Raw genomic sequence first — 23366 nt, forward strand, 5'->3', positions numbered from 1 at the left:
ACTGACTGTGCTAAAGTCTTTGACTGTGTGGATCACAACAAACTGGAAGATTGTTAAAGAGATGGGAATACCAGACCACCTAACCTGCCTCCAGAGAAACCTATATGCTGGTCAAGAAGCAACAGTTAGAACCAGACATAAAACAATGGACTGGTTCCAAATTGGGAAAGGAGTACATCAAGGCTGTAAACTGTCACCCTGCATCTGCTTATTTAACTTATATGCAGAGTACATCATGCAAAATGCCAGCCTGGATGAAGCACAAGCTGGAATCAAGACTGCCAGGAGAAATATCAATAACCTCAGATACACAGATGGCAGAAAGTAAAGAGGAACTAAATAGTCTCTTGATGAAGGTGAAAGAGGAGAGTGAAAAAGCTGGCTTGAAACTTAACATTCAAAAAACTAAGATCATGGAATCGGTTCCATCACTTCATGGCAAATAGATGGGGAAACAATGGATACAGTGGCAGATTTTATTTTCTTGGGCTCCAAAATCATTGCAGATGGTGACTGCAGCCATGAGATTAAAAGACGACTGTTCCTTGGGAGAAAAGTTATGACAAACCTAGACAGTATATTCAAAAGCAGAGACATCACTTTGCTGACAAAGGTCTGTCTAGTCAAAGCTATGGTTTGATGCTTTCAAACTGTGGTGCTAGAGAAGACTCTTGAGTCCCTTGGACTGTGAGGAGAACAAACCAGTCAATCCTAAAGGAAAGGAACCCTGAATATTCATTGCAAGGACTGATGCTGAAGCTCCAAAACTTTGGCCACCTGATGTGAAGAGCCGACTCACTGGAAAATAACCCTGATGCTGGGAGAGATTGAGGACAGGCGAAGAGCGCGACAGAAGATGAGATGGTTGGATGGCATCGCCAACTCAGTGGACATGAATTTGAGCAAACTCTGGGAGACACTGAAGGACAGGGAAGACTGGCGTGCTGCAGACCCCTCTTTGGGGTCGCAAAGAGTTGGACACGACTGAGCAACTGAACACCACCACCAGCTTGATGTAGGACAACTGGACCTCAGGGAGGTCACAGATGGCCTCAAGGAATTATAACCCTATTGGGGGTGGAGCCCTGAATGGGAGAAAAAGTATTAAACAGCATCAGAGTATTACTCATCCACTCAAAAAATACTCCAGTGCCTACTGAGTGCCAAGTATCATTCTGGGCACTTGACATATTTTCTCACCTAACCTTTGCACTCTATGATGTAGGACACTTGTGAAGTCTTACCCTTCCTCCCAGCCCTCTCCACCGTTTCTCTCCTCCCTCCAGCTAATCTCTGTGGTTAACTTCTTATCTGTCTTTTCTAGTGATTTGTTATGCAGATACAAACAAATAGAAACAGATCTCTTTCACTCCCTTCACAACAGGGAAGTTATGTGGTGGTCTGCTGCTGCGGCTTTTTCGTTGCTCAGTCGTGCCGACTCTTTGCAACCCTATAGGCTGTAGCCCACCAGACCCCTCTGCCCATGGGATTCTCCAGGCAAGAATACTGGGGTGGGCTGCCATTTCCTACGCCAGTGGATCTTTCGGCCACAGGGATTGAACCTGTGTCTCCTGCAGCTCCTGCATTGGCACGTGGAGTCTTCACCACTGGGCCACTGCAATTTGGTAGTTATCGCTAAATTGGCCCTTTTCTGCTTTAAAGCAGAAAACAACATGAATAATTAAATGTCACTGTGCAAGTGATTCTTAGAGGAGATTATATCTTCTTTAGTATAGAAGAATACATTATTTGTATTTGAACAAAAATGTCTTTTCAGGCATTTCTAGTTTATGGGAAAATGATGTACCTCAAACACAAAACCCATCATTTTCCAAAATGTTAAAAAAGAAGAAGAAGAAAAAAAAGGTGGTAACTGTTCTTTGGCAAAGGCATTGCTTTTGAGATATCCTTTAGCCCTTTTCAGCATCCCTCACCTCTAGTTTCTGTGACTACTGGGCTCCTCAAAGCTAGACTTCAGATTTTTTGGATTCACAGAAAAATCTAACAAGCAAACATTTCCAAGGCTTTCATAATTGCCTAACCTCTGTGTCTTTAAAAAGTGGCTCAGTGGGTAGAAAGGTATGCGTTAGGTAATATAACCCCATAGCAACACACAGTCCTTTCTGGAAAGAGAAGTTCTTTTTAAATGTCACATCCTGATAATATGCCCTGGGGACTTTTGGCTTTGGCAACTGAATCACAAGTAAGAGTGAAGTCTAACATCTAAAATTTGCATAAAAAGTAAAAGCCAAATCTTCTCTTCTAAGAAGTTTTACCCCATTCTTCCACACCTGTTCCAGCATTCTTTCACTACTAGTTTATCTCCTCCTCACCCTTCATTTTGAAACATTTTTAAGCTTAAATTTTATTGATGACCACACAAAACTATTACCATAAAAAAGAGGGACTAGCCACAGGGGTGGGTGGGTGTTTTTCACTTAGTCACCAATGGGTGATAATGCTGAAATGTCTTTTCTCACTATGCCCTCTTTCTTTTTCCCTCCCTCAACTCTGACATCTACAGAGAAATCAGAACAGTCAACTCTCCTTCCCACACTTCACAGTCTGCCTATAAGTGATGGCAGAGGTTGACACCAACAGGATCTTTGTTCTGTAATAGCATTCGTCTTTGTTTTTGACTTTCAAATTCAACTACAATATAAGAGCATAGAATAAATAGATAAGCATAAGCTCTAATTAACAACAGTTTCTTCTTCTCAACTCTCAGTTTGGAATTAGACATTTTTTTTGCGGGAGGAAGGAAGGAGGGACTGGTTTTTACTGATTTCTTCAGGTATCAGACACTACAAGTTAAATTTTTTCTTCCCTATTACTTCTTTGTGCCAGAGTATGTAGAAAGGGTAACCTTTACATCAAATACCAACCAAGATATTTCAAAAGCAAGCTAATTAATTTTTATACAGTGCTAAAGTATGAATTAAATTTCATTTGCCAAAACAAGGAAAGAAAGGGTGTATGGTGTGAGGTAGAAGCCTTATCTTTTGGTAGTGATTTTTTCTAAACACCATTCAATTAAAAAAATAAAAGAAATAAATGCTCTGCAAATCTCCAACACTAAAGACATGATTCTCTTTTGGAGTAAGTGTTATGCATTGTATTAGGCATTGTATTATGTTTTTCTCTTCTCTATATCAGTTTCTCTTTCTTTAGAGGAAGAGGACACAAATGAGGAATTAAAGGCAACAGTAAAACAAACAAAAGAGTAGAAAGCATTAATTATAGATAAGAACCTTAATCAATGGTCAAAAGAAGGATCTATATTTTAAAATCATACCAGAAAAGAAGGTTCATTAAAATTTTCAAATATTATTGAAACTAGAAGGAAAAGAATAATGAAAGTTTTAAGGCAAAGAGGCTGAAAACTTTATGAACACTTGCTCCAGCCCCTCAGTTCCTACTTGCTAACATTTGCATGATAAATTTTACGGCAAGGAGGAATTTAATTGCTACCACCATTCACACATAACCTGACACTATGGGGAGAAAATAATAAAACTTGGAAGAATGCTCTCTTATTCACCTTTAAGTGAAAGAATGCCAAATAAAACTTGAAAAACCAGCCCTGGATCCTTCTCTCGATATACGTGCTTTATAATCTAAGCAGTTCATTTTCCTTTTTACCTTTTACATGGTACAATGATAAAAATAAATAAATATTCAAGTCACATTGAGATCCAGGACAAGACCACAACTGGTGCAGCCACCTATTCTTTGCCATATCATATTTTAAGTAGAGGCATCCCTGAGGCAAGCACTGGCACAGCTCTAAATAAAATTTTCAAATCAAAGACTGTATAAGGACACAAGCTGAATTTGAATTATTGTTAATAAACGAAAAGATAGTCAAATATTTAAGCCTTCCATTGTGATGGCCGTCAATAAGGTACACTCAGCAATCTCAAACACTTCTTTCATGCAAACTCAAAGACTACGCCTTTCTTTTAAGACTGAGACTACAGTTGCAGATTCCTTTTCTTTATACAAATGTTGGCAAAGAGAATAGAGAACTTGGTTACAAGTACATAGATAAGTAGCCATTCCTTGTGAGAAACAGAAATTATGACTCTGAAATTCCCTGGGGAAATGGGGAAGGAAAACCACGAAGTTACACAACCGCAAAGCAATTGCTAACTTGAAAAAGATAAAAGTCACTCTAAATGCATACATCATAAGAAATACAGTTGACTGTACATGTCGGAGAGAGAATGACTGAAAATTCCCACACAGGACTATTGATAGTACACAGAATAATCAGAGGTGCTCAAGTAATGAGAACTTACAGAACAATTTAGAGAAATGGGCTTAAACTTAATACAGTATAGCACAACATCAAATAGACACCCGTGAAAGGCTTGTCAGCTGAGAATCCTGCAATGCAAGATTCTAAATCTCACTCTAACATAACCGTGGGCTTACCTTGTGGCAAAGAGAAACATCCTAGATAACAACCCTCTGGCCAACTGCACATCATACTCAGGGGTGGGATAAAAAGCCATTGCATTCTGCTACTGCTCTTTCTGCTTCTTCTGGGGCTGCCAAGGCTCCTCAATGATGCCAGCATCTCCCATCAGACAGCCTGAACCACCCAGAACTCACTAAGCTTCATGCAAGTGGGAGGGACTCATTTCCAGCCACCTCTGTAAATTGCCAATTAAAACTCAATTCCTGCTCTCTAAGAGGGAAGAAGAGAAACTGACCCATAGCAACTTCTGAGAAGAACCAGCATCTCAGACAGCAGCACACAGCTTAGGAATGCCAGAATTCTATTCTGTGGGCAGGAGGAGGAGAGGAGGAAGAAAAACCATCTGCTGATAAAATGCATCACACTGTACTCAGGAAGTTTCCTTTTTAATTGATCTTCTCTGCTGAACCCGAGCCCTCCTCCACATCCAAAAATGCCACTGTCTGCACAAATGCGTGTTAATGGATTTAAGCTTCCCACAGTTTGGGAGACTACTGAAGGAGGTCCTATACCAAACATCCACCGAGATTTCCTGAGACACACTGTTGGGGACAGAACTCACTGCCAACGGAAGTGTAAAGTACCAGCTGAGCTAAACTTGCTGCCCAAATGAGACGGAATAAAGAGTCAAAGCCTGAGTTTCTATGGCCCATTCATCTCAACAGAGCACACATCACCATGTCTGGTAAGCACTTACTAATTAGATGAGACGGTCATTACAATGATGATGGTGACTGGTGGTGGAGGGTGAGGAGGGGACGAGACGTTTATGGAGAAAGCACTGGCTTGGAAAATCTTGAGTTTTAAGCTGGAACATTTTGTCTTTTGAACTAACTCACTGGACTAACTCTAGCCTGAGGCTTGACAGAATTTAGGTAGAAGTTCTGCCAAGATAAGTTAGATCATAGGATTCCTATTGACAGGTTGGACAAGAGAATTCGGGATCCAACCAGGAAAAGAATAGGACTGGATCTGTGAGAATATTAAGCCCTGGACCACTAACAGCTTCACCTCTTCTTTAACTTGATGATTTAGCGGGTCCCTATACATACCTGGGAGGAGGGAGTTTTTCTTTTTGTTCTTTTTCTTATAAATAAGCAAGAAAATCCTTTATATTTTCTCCATGAAAAAGGAGCTATATATATCCATGACCCCCTGGACTTGGAACTGGCTCATGACATGATCCCAACCCTCTTCAATTTCCAAATCGGTGTAGGCTTCCACGGCCTGTCATGAATTAGACTTGCTCACTGCCCACTACTAACCTTTCACCTCAAAACCTGTAGACTCCTAAGATAATAAACACATCATTTCTGCTCTCTCTAAAGACATCAGTGTTTCACCCCTTCCCCTGTTTCAAAACAGGACTTAGCAAGGAGATCAAACCAGTCAATCCTAAAAGGAATCAACCCTGAATATTCATTGGAAGGACTAATGCTGAAGCTGAAGCTCCAATACTCTGGCCACTTGATGTGAAGAGCCAACTCACTGAAAAAGGCCCTGATGCTGGCAAAGACTGAGGGCAGGAAGAGAAGCGGGTGGCAGAGGGTGAGATGGTTAGATAGCATCACTGACTCAATGGACATGAATTTGAGCAAACTCTGGGAGATAGTGAAGGACAGGGAAGCCCGGCGTGCTGCAGTCCCCGGGGTCACAAAGAGTCGGACACAGCGGAGTGACTGAACAACAGACCACAGCCAACTTGAAAGAACTCTTAATGGCCAAAGCTGGAACAATTTGACCAATAAAATAAATAACCCACAGAATAAAGTAATATGAAGGAGTTCTTACTTATACAGATAGCTGAATAAATAAACAGAGGAAAGAGAGAGCTCTTCCTTACAGAAGACATCTAATTAGTAAATGCAGAAGAAATGAGGGAAACAGACTCATCTTTAGAACATTATAGTAATAATTGTCACAGGCAACATCCATCGACAGATGCTAAAAATCAGTGGGAGATAGTCTGAGGAGAAATGATGTTTTGCAGAGCCTCAAAACTACCTCCCCCCTACCCAAGATATGTGTCAATTGCAAGGAGACTGACAATAACTTTACAGTGAGGAAACCTGGAGACCTCACCTTTAACCAGGTAATCAAGATTAACATCACCAGTAATAACACATATTGACACCACGTAACACTGGAAATGACCCACTAAAAAGGACACATCGTGTCTGTGGTATTCTTGCCAAAGAGGCTTAACCTCTATCCAACCATGAAATGATACCAGACAAACCGAAATACTGGACAAAATAACTGGTCCATACCCTTCAATAAGTGTCAAGGTCATAAAAGATGGGGAAAGACTGAGGAAGTATGATGGACTAGAGAAGACTAAGGGAACATGCCAGTTAAACACAGTGCATGATCCTGGAATGGAAAAAGGATACTGGGGGGATGGGTGGGGGGGGGGTGGTATCTGACTAAAGTCTATCAAGGGTTATAGTCTGTAGTTAGAAGTACTACACCAATACTAAGTCCTTAGTTTTGATATTTACACTGTGGTTTTAAAAGATATTAACATTACAGAAAGCTGGGTAATGGGTGGATAGAAAACCTCTGTACTATTTTCACAGCTTTCCTGTGAGTCTAAAATTATTTCAAAATGAAAAGTAAGAAGCAAAACAGGCAGGATTTGAGATCTGAATAAACTGGATGAGAACCAGACCAATTTCCAAGTTCAGTCCTACATCAGTAAAACCTGGGTTGCAGAGATCTAAGAACATAGGAAAGAATTATGGGTGGACTATTGTAGGGGCTTATGATATACCTGTGGAGATAAGATACACACATGTAAAATCCTTAGAGGATAGTACGGTAAAAATTCCGGCCAATAGGATATAAGCAGGTAGGACTTTTTCAAAAGGAAAAAGTCTAGCTGCTCCCTTACAGTCTCCCTTCATAGAAACCCAGCATCATGAGCCAGTTTTAACCATGAACATGATGAAGGCAACCTCAGCTTATTTCAAAGCTATCCCTTCATGGTTATAAGCACAATCTCTGCATGGTTAGGATACCACCTAGATATACATTTAGGTTTGTCTGTTTTATCCAGCTGTTAAGGGGATTTTTTTATGAAAAATTTTTTCATAAAATTTTTCATTGTTTTATGAAACATTTCAATTGTTTCAAACTCAAACCCAGGTCTGTGTGAGTCCACTGTTCACCTTCTCAGCCCCCAGTTAATCTCAGTTCTACCTGCCTTCATCTACCTGGTGAATGGGCCCCACAATTACCAGCAAGTGCCTTGTGGCAGAAACTTAGGAGTCACACTCTAATATCTTCTCCCGCCCTCACCTGTTCTTGATATGTCTCCTAAATTCATCTCAAATCTGTCTCATCTCTTGTCCCATCACCTCTTGCTAAGTTCAAGTCTTGATCATTGTCTGCTCAGGCCACTACACTAACTTCCTAACTACGACTTTCTGGCCTGAAGTCCTTTGGCACTGATGCTACATTAACCTACACAGCTCGTGGAGTCTCGTGAAATAAAAGGCTCTGATCCTCTACATTCTGAAGATCCTAGGAGGCTGAAGGGAAGAGAGATAACCTCGGGGCTTCTGTTTCTTTGGGCTGTCCCTGGGGTAACCTTATACCAGCAGCTTCTCTCACAGATGGAGGCCTCTGCACATCTCAGCCTATCCTCATCTGGTATGTTCAAACTGCTTTTGAATCTTTCTTTCAAATGAAACCTTACAAAGAATCCTAATATAGACATCAGATACAAATGTTTGATTACATAAAATGTATTTTATGTATAGTTGCATATTCATAAAATGGGTCACTGAATAAATCTAAATTTATGTTTATTTATAATCAAGCTCACATGTCTACATGAAAGGACTGCCCCCAAACTGAAATCAGGATAACTGACAACAATGATAACTGACATACTGAGTGCTTATGATGGGCTGGGTACCACTCTAAATGTTCTATGTGCATCAGCACTTTCAATTCCCTCAGCAACTGAATGGCGAAGATTAGTTATTAAACACACTTTACATGTTGGAAACAGAGCTTAAAGAACTTGCCTGCAGTTATATTATATATAGATGTATTTTTTTATTGCTTATGGTTGCTTTACAATGTGTTAGTTTCTGTTGTACAGCAAAGTGAATCAGCCATCAATTTAGTTCAGTTCAGTTCAGTCACTCAGTCGTGTCTGACTCCTTGCGACCCCATGAATCGCAGCACGCCAGGCCCCCCTGTCCATCACCAACTCCTGGAGTCTACCCAAACCCATGTCCATCGAGTCGGTGATGCCATCCAGCCATCTCATCGTCTGTCAGCTAGACACATATGTATATCCCATCTTTTTCGGATTTCCTTCCCATTTAGGTCACCAGAGAGCGCTGACTATAGTTCCTCATGTAGGTTCTCAATAGTTATCTATTTTATACATGTGTGCGTGCGTGCAAACTCACTTTAGTTGTGTCCGATTCTTTGTGACCCTATGGACTGTAGCCTACCAGGCTCCTCTGTCAATGGGGGTTCTCCAGGCAAGAATACTGGAGTGGGTTGCCATGCCCTCCTCCAGCGGATCTTCCCGACCCAGGTACTGAACCCACGTCTCTTATGTCTCCTTCATTGACAGGCAGGTTCTTTACCTCTAGGCACCACACCTGGGAAGCTCAATCTCCCAATCCATCCCACCCCATCCTTCTTGCCCCTGCATTATATATTAAATGGCAGAATTAAGATGTGAATTCTAGGTAGACTGATTCTATGGACCCCATCTTACTATATTATACTGCCTTTCATGCTGGCACACAGACTTACATGACAGTGATGAAAAGGATGATACTAATGAGAACCACATCATCAATATACCAGCACCTAATATTTACTTCCTAACATTTATATCTCATTCCCCATGAGCAGGCTCTGTGCTAAGTGCTTTGAATACCTCATCTCATTGAATCCCCACAACTGTCCTATGAAGTAGGCTGTTATGCTGATTGCTGAGTGGAGTGACTGTGAGCTCAAACTGTCTGAATTTGAACCCACCACCTCCTAACTAGATGCCTTTACACTAGTGCAAACCTCACAGCACTGGGGTGAGAATCTAATGAGGTACGCAAAGCCCTAGCACACAGGACGCTCAGATAAGTAGTTGCAAGCTTTCTTAGGCCAACTTTGTAATCTCAGGACATTTCTCAATTAGAGATGAGAAATTTTCAATGAGTATCAGCTCAAAGATGAATCCACCTTGTTGTACAGTGTAACACACGAGTCATTTCCAAAGTGTAGGACATTGGTACATCTCTTTGAGTGTTTTTAATTACAGTTTTAAAAATGGCTGTGAATGTATTTTTTAAAGAGATATTTGCATCAAATGATTTGAGGGACCCCTCAGATTACCTGCCAGGAAGCCGACGCTTCTTCAGAACCTAGTTTGGAAACTGTCATCAGGATGGCTATCCTTCTGAATTCTGAGCTTCCGCTTGACCTCCTCACCTCTCTCACTCGTCTGTATTCGTGACCAGCCTCGGCTCTCATCCCCTCTTCCCGCAGCCAAGTCCCTCTTGCAGACCACTCAACAAGGTCCTCCATGCCTCTTACCTGTGCTTCAGCCGAGGTTTAACCCCTCCTGACCATGCCACTTTCCTGTGCTGGGGGTCAGAGGTGAGGTGCTCTGGGCCGAAGGAGTCAGAGGTGCCAGTGTCTGCAGGGCCTGGGTCTGCACATGCATCTCTGGCGAAAAGAGGAAAACAAGAAGTTGAGTGTGGTGGTGTTCACAGGCAGGGTGGATGAACGAATCCAACATGGATAAGGTATGAGAATTCACCGTGGAGCTGGCTTAGAGCAGTGCAACTGAGCGCAGAGGTCTAAGCCTGCACCCACCCAGGCGCTCTGTACTGGTGGGGGCTGTCAGCTTCTCCTATCTGTGTTTCTACAATAAGCAATAAGGTGTACTTCCCAATCTCAGAATTCTAGATTTTTCCAACCAAGCGGGGAGAAAGAGCATTGACCATTATGAAGAAGAACCCGCCTATAACTTAGGATCTGTGGGTGAATAAGTGAAAAACTTGAACTCACTAAAGGAGGTGGTTTCCTGAGACAAGTTTCTGCTGCCTCCCGACCCAGGGTAGCTGGAAGGAGAGCAGCTCCCAGAGCACCAGCCAACGCTGGAGCCCGAGCTATTTCAGATGGTTTAGATTCCACTGCGCTGGAGGCAAGCCTTTTGTGTGTCCATTTAAATCCACCCTCCCGCCCCCAGTCCCTAACACCATCTCCCTAACGCTTTTCCTCCATACACCCAGGGAGCCAGAGAAAAATGTTAAGCCCCAAGTGGCCAGTGCAGTTTCCCATGGGAACAGATGCACTTCCTCTCCTGTGGAGAGTCTTGGCTTTTCAATTTCCAAACACCCTGACTGCACCTTCAAGGTCTCCTCTTGATCAGAGTCTGTCTGTTCCCTGCATCAGGCTCTGAGGCAGGTCTGCCATGCTGGGTACCAGTGATATGCTTTCATGTCTCTTTGAGAGCCCCCACACCACTTCCTATAAGCAGAAATCTGAAGAAGGTGCAAATGCCTGCGGTTTCTCTTCTACACAGGCCTTGGGTGAGAAGTGGTGGGATCAGGCATGGTATTGATTTCTTTGTATTTCAGGGCAGGGAGGGAGATGATCAGGCAGTCAGCAGGGAGTTTCCACTTCTAAGCTTTGGTCTTTAGTTTTATCTAAGTGTAATCGCCTCCTTTATTACCTTACTTTTTCTCAATGATTTGAGGATGCCTGACTTGGAATATATTCAAGTCTTGGAAGTCTGAAGCCTGGTTGAGGTTCTGTCACTTGTGAGCCGAATGACATCAGGCAAGTAAATGGTTAGCCTCGGGCTCCTCATGGGGGACCTGAGAATATGGCAGAACGCACAGTGCAGGAGGAGCCTGGCCCTGGAGTCTGAGTCAAGTCCTGGCCCCAGCCACTGAGCAAACTCTGTGACCGTGTCCTCTCTTGCCTCTGTTCTTGCATCTCTGAAACAGGTGCAAAGGAACAACAGCTTTCATAGCGTCGTTGAGAAGTGCTGTGTTAGTTGCTCAGTCATGTCGGACTCTTTGCAACCCCATGGGCTGCAGCCTTCATCCATGGAATTCTCCCGACAAGAATCCTGGAGTGGGTTGCCATGCCCTTCTCCAGGGAATCTTCCCAACCCAGGATCAAACCTGGGTCTCCCACATTGCAGGCTGATGCTTTATCCTCTGAGCCACCAGAGAGGCCCAATTCAGGTAAAGCACATAGAATAATGTCTGTACCTATTCAGCACTGGAAAATCCCACGGACGGAGGAGCATGGTAAGCTACAGCCCATGGGGTTGCGAAGAGTCGGACACAACTGAGCAACTTCACTTTCACTTATTCAGCACTCAGCAAATCAGCTCCTATAATTATATGTATCCTGCGGAGTTGCTATCAAGCTTCTAGATAATGTCTGTTAACTGTCCAGCATACTGCCTACACATGGGGTATCTGCTTAATTAATGAATCATTTTCATTATTGTCTTCAACCTTCATTTTAGAGCTCCTTTCAGCCAAGATCTTTATGTAAAATAGACACAACTAAAAGACCTAATTTATGCTGGAAGTAACAGCAAAAAGAGCCTTGTCCGGAGTTAGCACGTCAGAGCCTTTTGCAGAATTCATCATGTGGTCTCTAATTAGGATTTCTCCTACAGCCCTAAGCCACAAGAAAAAGCTGTGACGTGCTAACTCCAGACAAGGCTCCTTTTGCCCCAGTGGCCATCTGGTTTAAGCTGAGGTGGAAAGTAGACTCAAAGGCATCTTATCAAATCCATGAACGTAAAGATGACACAGCACATCCACAGCCAGCCATTGGTAGAATCCATTTGGACAGCAAGCTTGCCTTTCCGGCTCTCCTCTAGACCCTGCTGCTGTCCGTGGGAGAAAACAAGAAAGACCAGGCCTAAGCTTTCACAAAACCTTTGTGGCATTGAATAACTTCCTCATTTCTGGGCCGAAACCACAGTTGCTGGCTCTGCCCTCTCTGCACAATGGCTGAGCCCTTTTCTCTCTCCTTAGCCCCTACCCCTCCCTGGGAAGCACCAAGGGATGGAAGGTCCAAGGTGCAGGCTGTCTGGAGTGAAGGGCTGGAAGGAAGAGGAGGCAAATAGGAAACAGATGGAAGCAAGAACAGGAGGCTGTTTCATTCTTTTAAGGATTTTTCACGCAGGATTCTTTTCAACCCTAGCAGAGATCAGCACCCCAGCAATGACCTCTGGGGGACCAGGCTGAGGTTAACAACCAGGCGTGAGGGCTCAGAAAACCTAGGTTGCGTGTTGCTGACGGTGGCACCCAGGCTAAGTCACAGCACAGCCTCCCTGCCAATCTTCACCTCCCCCCACCCTGGGTTGGGCTGGCTACGAGGCTCCCGTGTGGGCCGCCTAGATGCTCGACACCAAGGAGGAAGCAAGGCTGAAAGGAAGGCAGGAAGGATGACCGGCACCCAGAACACACCTTCTCTGCCTTAAACTCTTTCTGGAATAATCGGGGCAACAAATAAACAACTTTTAAACTCACAAGCTCTAGTGAAAAGAAATTCCATAGTGAATCTTGCTGGCCAAACTGGTGAGATGTTTTTGAGGGTTGTTTTTAATATTATTTCTTACTACTGTCCGGTCTGAGTACCACAAACTATGAACGAGGAAACGGAAATCAGAGCTGACCTGAAAGATTTACCAAGGGGCTAAAACAAAATGATTGTGATGCACTAGTCCAGTGTCATCTTTCTCTGCCAGATAAGAAGCAAGAAATCCAGGCCAACCACCTACGTATTTCTACTTTCTATGATAAGTACATTCATATTCCCAGCCCCTACTGTTCATACATGAATGTGAGACTTGGACCATAAAGAAGGCTGAGTGCCAAAGAATTGATGCTTCCAAACTGCGGTGCTGGAGGAGACTCTTGAGAGTTCCCTGGACAGCAAGGAGATCAAACTAGTCAGTCCTAAAGGAAATCAACCCTGAAGAAGGACTGAAGCTGAAGCTCCAATACTTTGCCACCTGATGAGAAAAGCCTATTCATGAGACAAGACCCTGATGCTGGGAAAGACTGAGGGCAGGAGGAGAAGGGGAAGACAGAGGATGAGATGGTTGGATGGCATCACTGACTCAGTGGACTCAAAAGAGTTTGAGTGAACTCTGGGAGATGATGAAGGACAAGGAAGCCTGCTGTGATGCAGTCCATGGGGTCGCAAAGAGTCAAACACGACTTAGCTACTGAAAAACAGCACAATTCAAAATGTATGAATATGTACTAACTGCTCTACTATTTGGTATTTTAATAGAGTCCTTAACCACTTTCTGAACTGAGCTTCAGCCAATACTGAAGAAGCAGTTCCAGATCGCCCTGTTCCTGTAGCTCTCTTGAACACCAAGGGGAGGTGTCTGGGGAGGGTCTCTCCAGATCCCTTTAGCTCCTGATTTCTACTCCATTTCCATGAGGATGGGCAGAGGGGGCTCCAATCTCCTCCGTGTGGGCTGTTACAGCCTTAGGAAGAGCTCAGTTCTGACAATCAGCAGTTTTGTTCTCTTGCTAATGTTTTGCCTGGGGAAGCTTACTCGCCAGCCACCTCCACTCCAGTCTCACTCCAACCCAGGGGCCAGCGCCACCTTTAAAAAGAAAACTAAGTGGATTATGTCATCTCTAATAATAAAACTTGTGTAGCTTCCACATGCACTCTGGAGAAAATCCAAGTTCCTTAGCTTGACTGTGAGGCCTGAGTGACCTGGTTCCTGCCTGCTCTTTAACACCTCCCCTCTCGCTTGCCCAGTCCTTGCTGGCCTGTCCTGAGCGCCCCGAGCCTGCCAAGCTCTCCACTTCACACATGCAGTTCTCTTCGCCTGGAATAGTCTTCCTCCTGATTCTCTGCTTGGCCAGCTCATCCTCAGCCTTTTGGTCCAGGGAGCACACCGCCTCCTCAGAGACCACTGCATCTGCCTCATACAGTCTCTGCCCAGTACCTGGTCTTTCCTGTCATTGCACCTGGGGCCGCAGGTAAATGTTTATTTGCACACGGATTGCACTGGACAGAAAGTGCAGCCAATTCAGGGTCCACGGCTGGCTTTTCTTCAGTTTTGTGTTTTTAAACCACTATATACCCAGGGCCTCAGTGAGTGGCTCATGATAGGCAGACAATGCAGATTTATAGAAGCAATCACAGTTGACTGTAAAGGGAAGAATTCTGTGATGCATCCAAAATGGAGCTCTATGCCCTTCAGCTTTTAAAGGCATTAAATTGTTTACACATTTGGGAAAGGTGGGGACCTCTTTTAGTCACTTTCTATATAAAGTTGTGAGGGCCTCCCTGGTGGCTCACTAGTAAAGAATTCACCTGCCGATGCAGGACATGTGGGTTCGATCCCTGGGACGGGAAGATTCCCCTGGAGGAGGGCATGCAACCCACTCCAGTGTTCTTGCCTGGAGATTCCCATGGACGGAGGAGCATGGCGGGCTACAGCCCATGGGGTCACAAAGAGTCGGACTCGTCTGAGCTGTCAAACAACAACAGCATGTAAGGTTGTGAGTTGATTCCTTTATAAAGTAGAATTTGTCTCTAACTGTTGGACCCTGTCACAGCAGCTGGCTTTCATGGAGTAGACAGGAACAGTGCTGGAGGATCACTGACCATGCCCTTCGCCCAACCGTTGGCACAGTTCAGCACCATCTTGCTGCCTTATGTTTCGAAGCTGCCAGAATGCTTTTTGAGATTAAACAGACAGAAGTGCATTTATACAGGGCTAAGTTGTCCTCAGAGTTCCCTGGAGAAATTCCTTTAGATTTAGGCGGGGTGCTTGCATGTATTCATTTTCATAATTTGCTCTGTGAAGTTGCATTTGTGGGTGCCTGGGTCTCTATGTTCTCTTTCTGCTGCTCCAGGTCCATCATGCAGGAAGCTGCATGTCATCATCTCTGCATCCTGTTTCCAGGCCTCTCCTTGTATCGGAACCTCGGGTTCCCCAGCCCCTTGCTTCCCTTCAGTCTCTGGGAGGCAGAGAGGATCTGGATTCTCCGCCCCTTCAGTGTGTGGAGGAAGATGTTAAGAACCCATGCCCGCTGACTCAGATTTCTGCTCTTGGCCTAACGCAGCTGTTCTTTGTTGGCTGATGACTGGGCATCTATCAAAGGTGTCACAAATGTTCTCAATGAACTGCCCTCTCTTGAAAAGCCCCTTGTTCCTATTACTGATCTTTTGGTTCCTATGTATTTAGATGGAACCTTTGGGTCACTGTCCCTTCATTCTTCCCCTCTCTTGGGGCTTCCCTTGTGGCTCAGATGGTAAAGAATCCACCTGCAATGCTGGAGACCTGGGTTCAATCCCTGGGTTGGGAAGATCTCCTGGAGAAGGGAAAGGCTACACACTCCAGTATTCTGGCCTGGAGAATTCCATGGACTGTACAGTCCATGGGGTCGCAAAGAGTCAGACATGACTGAGAGACTTTCACTTCATTTGCTTTTTAAATTATTACTTACCATCTAAGAAGCTCACTCTGTTCCCTCAGGCCTGTATCCTATTCAGTGAGTTCCACTGTAAGTGGCCCTTTGCTGTGCTGTGCCTAGTCACCCAGTCATGTCTGACTCTTTGCGACCCCGTGAAGCCCACCAGGCTCCTCTGTCCGTGGGATTCTCCAGGCCAGAATACTGGAAGGGGTTGCCATGCTCTCCCCCAGGGGATCTTCTTCATCCAGGGACTGTACCTGGGTCTCCCGCATTGTAGGCAGATTCTCTGCCATCTGAGCCACCAGGAAGTCCAAGAATACTGGGGTGGGTAGCCTATCCCTTCTCCAGGGCATCTTCCTGACCCAGGAATTGAACTGGGCTCTCCTGCACTGCAGGTGGATTCTTTACCAGCTGAGCTACCAGGGACACTCCAGGCATGCCCTTTATTTGTCCTCAAAAAAACCTCTCCTTTCTGTTCACCCACCTTGGTTTGGCAGTATGGTTATTACAGGAGGCCATGCATAACCCTTTAGCCGTGCACAGAGGTGCTTTGTAGGTCTCGGCCCTGTGTCTACCTGTACCTCCTGCGCCTCGTGTTGACGCTTTTTCTCACTTGATTTCCCCTGAAACCTCCCAAATGGAACAAGTGTACAACTTACAACACCAACATTCAGCATATTTCTGACCCTTTCCGAAACCATAAGCCTAACTATCTCCAGATCTTAAGCCAGTGACCCTCAATGCCAAACTTGCATGAAGACTGGAAAAGGGTGGGTAGGGGAAAAAGCCAAATGATTAGCCAGATCTTTTAACCTACCTATTACATACTTAATCTGCTCCATATTTACTTTGGACTGCAATGCTACCACCTCCAGGGCCCTATGACCAGTCCAGGGCAAGGGCCCTCGCTTATATTAAACTGGTGACATCTTTACCACTGGAGCGTATTGCCCCAGCCACAAACACTCAAGAGTGTGACCTTAAATCAACACAGTAAGTGGCAGGCTGCATAACCTGTATGAACAATGTGGATTCTGCAGCCAGCTGCTTGGGTTCCTATTCTGGCTCTGTCACCTAGCAGGTGTCTGACTTTGGGCAGGTCACTCAGTCTCTTGCACCTCAGTTTCCTCCCCTATAAATATTATAATGCCCATATCAAATGGTAGTTGTGAGGCTTGAATGAATGTGTAACACACTCTTAGAAGAGTGCCTGGCAGTGTTTCCTTCTTACCAATGGAAAGGAGATTTACATTTCTTGGACACATGGTGTGTACCAGATACTGTGCTTTAATAGGTTATTAATCTTATCATTTGAGACAGCAATGATCCTCATATAGATAAAGAAAGCAAAAAGAAATAAGACAAGTAGAAAGTAGTCTGGCCGGAGACCACACCACTCCTCATGCAATGCCTGAGGGTCCCAAGACTGTGCATGCTTTTTTCTTAGGCATCAGCCACATGCCAATCCACATGACCATTTCTGCCACATGACCCTTTTGCCATTCATATATGATGGAAAGCTATGAATGAAGACAAAAGACCAGAAAAAGTACCAAAATGTTACTACTGGGTGATAGAATTAAGGGTGGTATTTTTCTTCTCTTTTTCTGTATCTTGCAGATTGTTTACAATTAACATTTATGATTATAGTTATCAGAAAAAGTAAAATCAGCCTTAATTTTTTTTCCTCACTAGAATGACTCTCAGTCTAATTTCTCTGTATTTTTAAAGGAAAATCTTTGTCGGGAAATGACAGTGGATGTACTACCCTAGGAGTAAGTTTGGGCAATGAAAAGACTTCATGCCACTATTCCATCTGAGCCCTAGGACCTCATTGTAAAAAGGGGACAGAGTATTATCTTCCTGGTGACACAGCTGTGGGATCTGGTAAGCCTGGCACGTGATAACCACCACAAGAAGGGAGCTATTATCACATGATCCAAGTGGCCTACATGAGAGAGATGAGTATGGGAAGGCACCCAAGGGGTGTGTAATAGGATGCAGGTATAACGATTGGCTCTTTCATTCCTTAAAGAGGGCAACTGCAAATGTCCAAAGCATCTGGTGAGAGATATAAATGTTTAAAGTCACAGTTCTCGCATATAAGAACAGGAAATGAAAGGCGTTCCCTGGGCCCCTTAGGAACAGACTGGGGCAGAAGGCCCAGCAACCAGTGTGAAAGAAATGCTTTTCTGGAGCATCAAGGCTGACAGCATCAGCCTGAGGATTCTTCTACAAGCCTCGTTTCAGCAGAGGGAGCTTCAGGCACTGAGCAGGGATGGGACTCAGCGAATGTGTCTGCATGGCTGTTTTCAAAACACGATGAGGTTGGGCCCAGGTCTTTTTAGCCTCTGGAGTCCTCTCACCTCAGGCTCTAGAAGTGAGACCCCCTATCCTCCTGCAAGTGGGAGTGGGTGACGGACCCTGGCTCTGGAAGGGAGGGGACTGCAGTCTGTGGGAGGTGGGGTTTCCTTCTCCCATGCGGGCGCAGTCGCTCAGTCATGTCCAATTCTGTGACCCCATGGACTGTAGCCCACCAGGCTCCTCTGTCCATGGGATTCTCCAGGCAACTGGAGTGGGTTGTCATTTCTTCCTCCAGGGGATCTTCCTGACCCAGGGATCGAACCCAGGTCTCCTGCATTGGCAGGCAGATTCTTTACCACTGAGCCATCAAGGAAGCCCTTCTCTCTTCTGTCTACATGCAAACAAGTTGCTCCTATCCTAGACCTGCCTGGAGAAGAGGGATGTACGTGCAAAATGTAAATGGAGGTGCTCATTCATTGCAAGAAAATAGGTCCCTGGCTAAATTTGGTAACAGCTGAGGGATATTAGCAAAATGGAACTCACCCCCTTGTTTGTGGGGGAGGCCTAATCCTTACTTTGCCCAAGAGGATTACCGGGTCTTAGAAAGAAGCTCACATGCACTTTTTTAAAGCTCATGCTAACTGCATTTGTGACCACAGTATCTAAGATTCGTTCTGCTTTTTGGTGTAGATAACAGACATTCCATGCTATTTACATCCCTCCAAATCTCAAACCTAAATGTTTCCAACCTCTGCTATCACCCAAAGTGGGACTCTGTCTCCCAAGCTTTGCCGCAGCTGTTGCTTTATATTCTTTGGAAGTACATTTTTTTAAAAAAATTTTTTCCATTTATTTTTATTAGTTGGAGGCTAATTACTTTACATCATTGCAGTGGTTTTTGTCATACATTGAAATGAATTAGCCATGGAAGTACATTTTAAATGGAAGGCAAGGTACCCAAACTGCAGTCAACTTGTAGAAAAGTAATGGTCTGTGGTTTATATCTTTTCAAGGTGTTTGTAATTATGTTTCCACTGGCTAAGTTTCTACTTGTCCCCATCATTTTTCCTTTCTTTCGGTAACCATGTGCAATGCTGTGCTAAGTTGCTTCAGTCGTGTCTGACTCTTTGCAATCCTATGGACTGTAGCCCTCTAGGTTCCTCTATCTGTGGAATTCTCCAGGCAAGAATACTGGAGTGGGTTGCCATGCCCTTCTCCAGGGGATTTTCCTGACCCAGGGATCAAACCTGTGCCTCTTTTGTCTCCTATACTAGCAGGCTGGTTCTTTACCACTAGCACCACCTGGGAAGCCCTTGGTTACTATAGGGTTAAAGTAATACAATCCAGGGTTCTCTTTTTCTTTTTTATAATCCTGGGTGTCCCCACTCACCCCAACACTACCCTATCGTCTCCAGGTAATTCTGGACCCACTGACACATGTAAACTATAAAGACTGACAAAAATCTGTCTTTAGCTTAGCATGGCACTCTCAGAACATCATTTAAAAATATTACAAATTGGCAACTGTGTGTGTGTGTGTGCTAAGCTTCAGTTGTGTCCGACTCTTTGTGACCCCATGGACTGTGGCCCTCTGTCCATGGAATTTTCCAGGTACGAATATTGGAGCTGGTTGCCATTTCCTATTCCAGGGGACCTTCCCAACCCAGGGATCAAACCCACGTCTCATGTGCTCTGGCACTGGCAGATGGGTTCTGTACCACGGTGCCACCTGGGAAGCCCAGCACCTGTGTAGGGCTTCACAAAGTATTTTTACACAACAAAGTCAATTCTCATAATAACCCTATGAAGTGTTCTCCCTCTTTCATAGAAAAGGGAAACTGAGGAATGGGTATTTTAAGTAAATTGCTCAAGATCACACGGAGAACGGCACCCCACTCCAGTACTCTTGTCTGAAAAATCCCATGGACAGAGGAGCCTGGTAGGCTGCGGTCCATGGGGTCGCAAAGAGTCGGACACGACTGAGTAACTTCACTTTCACTTTTCACTTTCACGCATTGGAGAAGGAAATGGCAACCCACTCCAGTGTTCTTGCCTGGAGAATCCCAGGGACGGGGGAGCCTGGTGGGCTGCCGTCTATGGGGTCGCACAGAGTCGGACACGACTGAAGCGACTTAGCAGCAGCAAGATCACAAAGACAGTGGTGAAGCCAAGACTCCACACATTATAAGGCTCGGAAGCATGCCCTTAACCTTGATCCGAACATCACCTAGGGGCTCAGATACCTGTAGGTGGAGTGGACTCTAGAAGAGCACTGCATGATCCCAGGAAAAGCATGACTATTCTTCCAGTACTGGCATCCTCAGGAGCCACGGTCTGTGGTGGCTTCTATAGGTAACTTCTCACTTTCACTATCAGGGCTGCTTAATTTCCACCTGCAGTTACAGTTCCTGTTTCTGGGGCCAATGGAACTCACTGAGTAGGAATCTAGGCCTCAAACAGCACCTGATTTGAAGCTTCAAGACAAACTCTGAGCTGGCTGTGCTCTCCTCTTGAACCTTGGGGCTGTCCATGATCCCCAGGTTTCCTGAGCCTGCCTGGTCCTCCAAGCTGGAGGAAAACCTGCCGTGGACGCCAATTCCTTCCAGACCAGAGCCTGGTCTTGTTAACGTCTACCAGGCATAAACAGGTGATACCGGGCACAAAAGCTAAAACAAAAGCAGGTGGGAAAGTGAGTGGTCATCTTCTTCCGAATGAGCACAGCAGGTCCGACCCCCTCGCCTGGGTACCAGCACACAGAAGGTGGTGGCAGCAGGCAGGGGCTTGGCAGGTCCACCCCGGGCTAGCTGAGAGCAGGAAATACCCTGTGAGCCGCACATCACCCCTCGTCTCCCCTCCCGCTAGAATGCCAGCACGCCAAGCCTGGGAAAAGTACAGAATCCATGACAAAGAGAAGGTACTGGACTGTGACCCCATGCCACGAACCAGGGGCGGATCAGCGGCCTCCGCCCCAGCCAGACCTGGCTCAGTGGGGAGGCGGCCTCCTCTCACTACTGAATTCCAGCTGCTGGTGGTGAAGAGGTAACCATGGGAACCAACACAAAGGGCTTAAGTTGAGTGAAAGAGGCTGGAGGCGATGGGGAAGAAGCAGAGAGGGACCTTCGAGTGACGATCCTGCAAGTCTCCTCGCTTTAGCCCAGCACAGTTACTGTGGATCAGAGTAAGAGACTAGTGGAAACTGAACAAAGCCAAGCAGCCTCCAGGGCTGGGAGACAACCAGAGAGCTGCAGGGTTTCTCTCCAGATTTCTTTTCTCCCCTTCAGAGTGATGCCCCCAAAGTTTCATCGGCCAGGACTTTTGCCCTGAGATAACATGGCTCACTTGGGTGGACAAAACTGGTACACGGTGACGTTCCTTTAAATACAAGCAGCACTCGGTAAACGGGCTCCTCCGTGCCCCCTGGCTTCAGCCCGTGGCCCCAGCAGCACCCACTCTGCTTGCTGCGGGGCTTCCCCGGTGGGTTCTACACAGACCTGGGTGGTTGAGAAACTGGTCCGGAGGTTGGCTGACAAGCTACACTACAGAAGACAGCCATGGATGCTGAGAACGTTAAGAGAGCATCTTGCATAAAAACCTATACTCTGGGGGGGGGCTGGGAATTCCGTGAAAAAGGCTCATATCTACATAGGGAATCATGTCCGTATACTTGTTTAACTACCTTCCCCTCAAGGCACCCACATATTATTTTAATTGGCCAATGTGACTTCATATGGTCTTCATTAACTCAGTAGGGTTCTCAATCTACCACTTGGGATTTTTTCTTTTATAAAGTTCTAGCTCAGGGTTCTCCAGAATCTGGCAGTTGAGGAAACACCATGAAAATGGGGAATATAAAATATCCTGGGGCAACAGTTTAATGTTCCTCTTAATTTTTAAAAAATATAGCTGATTTATAATGTATTAGATTTAGGTGTACATCAAAGAGATTCAGTCATATACATATTCTAACATACATATTGGAGCTAAAGCTCCAATGCTTTAGCCACCTGATGCAAAGAGCCAACTCACTGGAAAAGACCCTGATGTTGGGAAAGATTGAGGGCAGGAGGAAAAGGGGGCAACAGAGGATGAGATGGTTGGATGGCATCACTGACTCAAAGGACATGAGTTTGAGCAAGCTCTGGGAGATAGTGAAGGACAGGGAAGCCTGGCGTGCTGCAGTCCATGGGGTCAAACAACAATATTCTAACAGATACACGTGTGTGTGTGTGTGTAATAGATTACAACAAGGGGATCTACATTTCTCTTTCAGGGCTTGGGGTACATTTCTCACCTTGCCTTGCTGTTAGAGACCAAGATAATACTGCATCTATGTCAGCTCCTACTAGGGCTCTACAAAATCTCAACCAAATCCACATTCTTTGTTCACAAGTCAGAGAGGGCCGCTGACAGGAACACTTCTGAGGGGCTGGGGAAAGACCCTGACCATATTCACAAGCGTGTCTTCTTTGAGTCCCCCTCCACAAGGTAGAAAGTAGACACATCAAGTATTTAAGATACACCCACTCTCCATCACCGGTGCTTACCTGCCCACCGCCCAACATTGTAGCCTAAGCACCACTTATTGGTGTCACTTTCTACCTGCAGTAATTAAATCTTAAAAATAATTTCACCTAAAAGGGAAAGGCAAATTCTGGGAGATAGTGAAGGACAGGGAAGCCTGGCGTGCTACAGCCCATGCGGTCGCAAAGAGATGGACATGACTTAGCAACTGAACAACAGCAACAACAAGAAGGGAAAAGTAACTGACATCTATTAACAACCTCCTCAGTCGAGAGGCAAGATCTGTGGGGTTGCAACCCTGGCACCTCCATGCCCTCAGCAAGCTAGTTCATCTCTCCTGTGGTTTTGGAGTTTTCTCACCTTTAAAGGGCTCAATAAGAGTGCCTATACCTCATACAAGTATGAAGAAGATACAAGAAGAGTTGGAGACAGAGTCTAACTCTTAGCAACGAGGCGATACACATTAGATTTTAATACCCACTAGGTGCCAGGATAGTTATTTTTGTAGTTTAATCCTTAAAACAGCCTAATCTGATAATATATATTAACACTTCTTTTATCACCATTTTGCAGATCTGGAAACTCAGGCTTTAAGAATT

General features: G+C 45.0%; 1 protein-coding gene across 6 annotated transcripts in view; it reads right to left on the bottom strand.

Annotated features, from left to right (window-relative positions):
- The window catches only part of SHROOM3 (shroom family member 3), a 318505-nt gene that overhangs the window by 48598 nt on the left and 246541 nt on the right, over positions 1-23366 (bottom strand). For 5 of the 6 annotated variants that reach the window (XM_020894678.2, XM_070458265.1, XM_070458268.1 and 2 more), the window contains one exon: positions 10049-10180. In XM_020894678.2, coding sequence (XP_020750337.2) covers positions 10049-10180 — 132 coding nt within the window. Of the gene's footprint in view, positions 1-4437; positions 4575-10048; positions 10181-23366 lie in introns of those variants that run through there. The other variant, XM_070458267.1, reaches the window with a different exon arrangement.

This window comes from Odocoileus virginianus, chromosome 29 (assembly GCF_023699985.2).
Source record: "Odocoileus virginianus isolate 20LAN1187 ecotype Illinois chromosome 29, Ovbor_1.2, whole genome shotgun sequence".
NCBI lineage: Eukaryota > Metazoa > Chordata > Mammalia > Artiodactyla > Cervidae > Odocoileus > Odocoileus virginianus.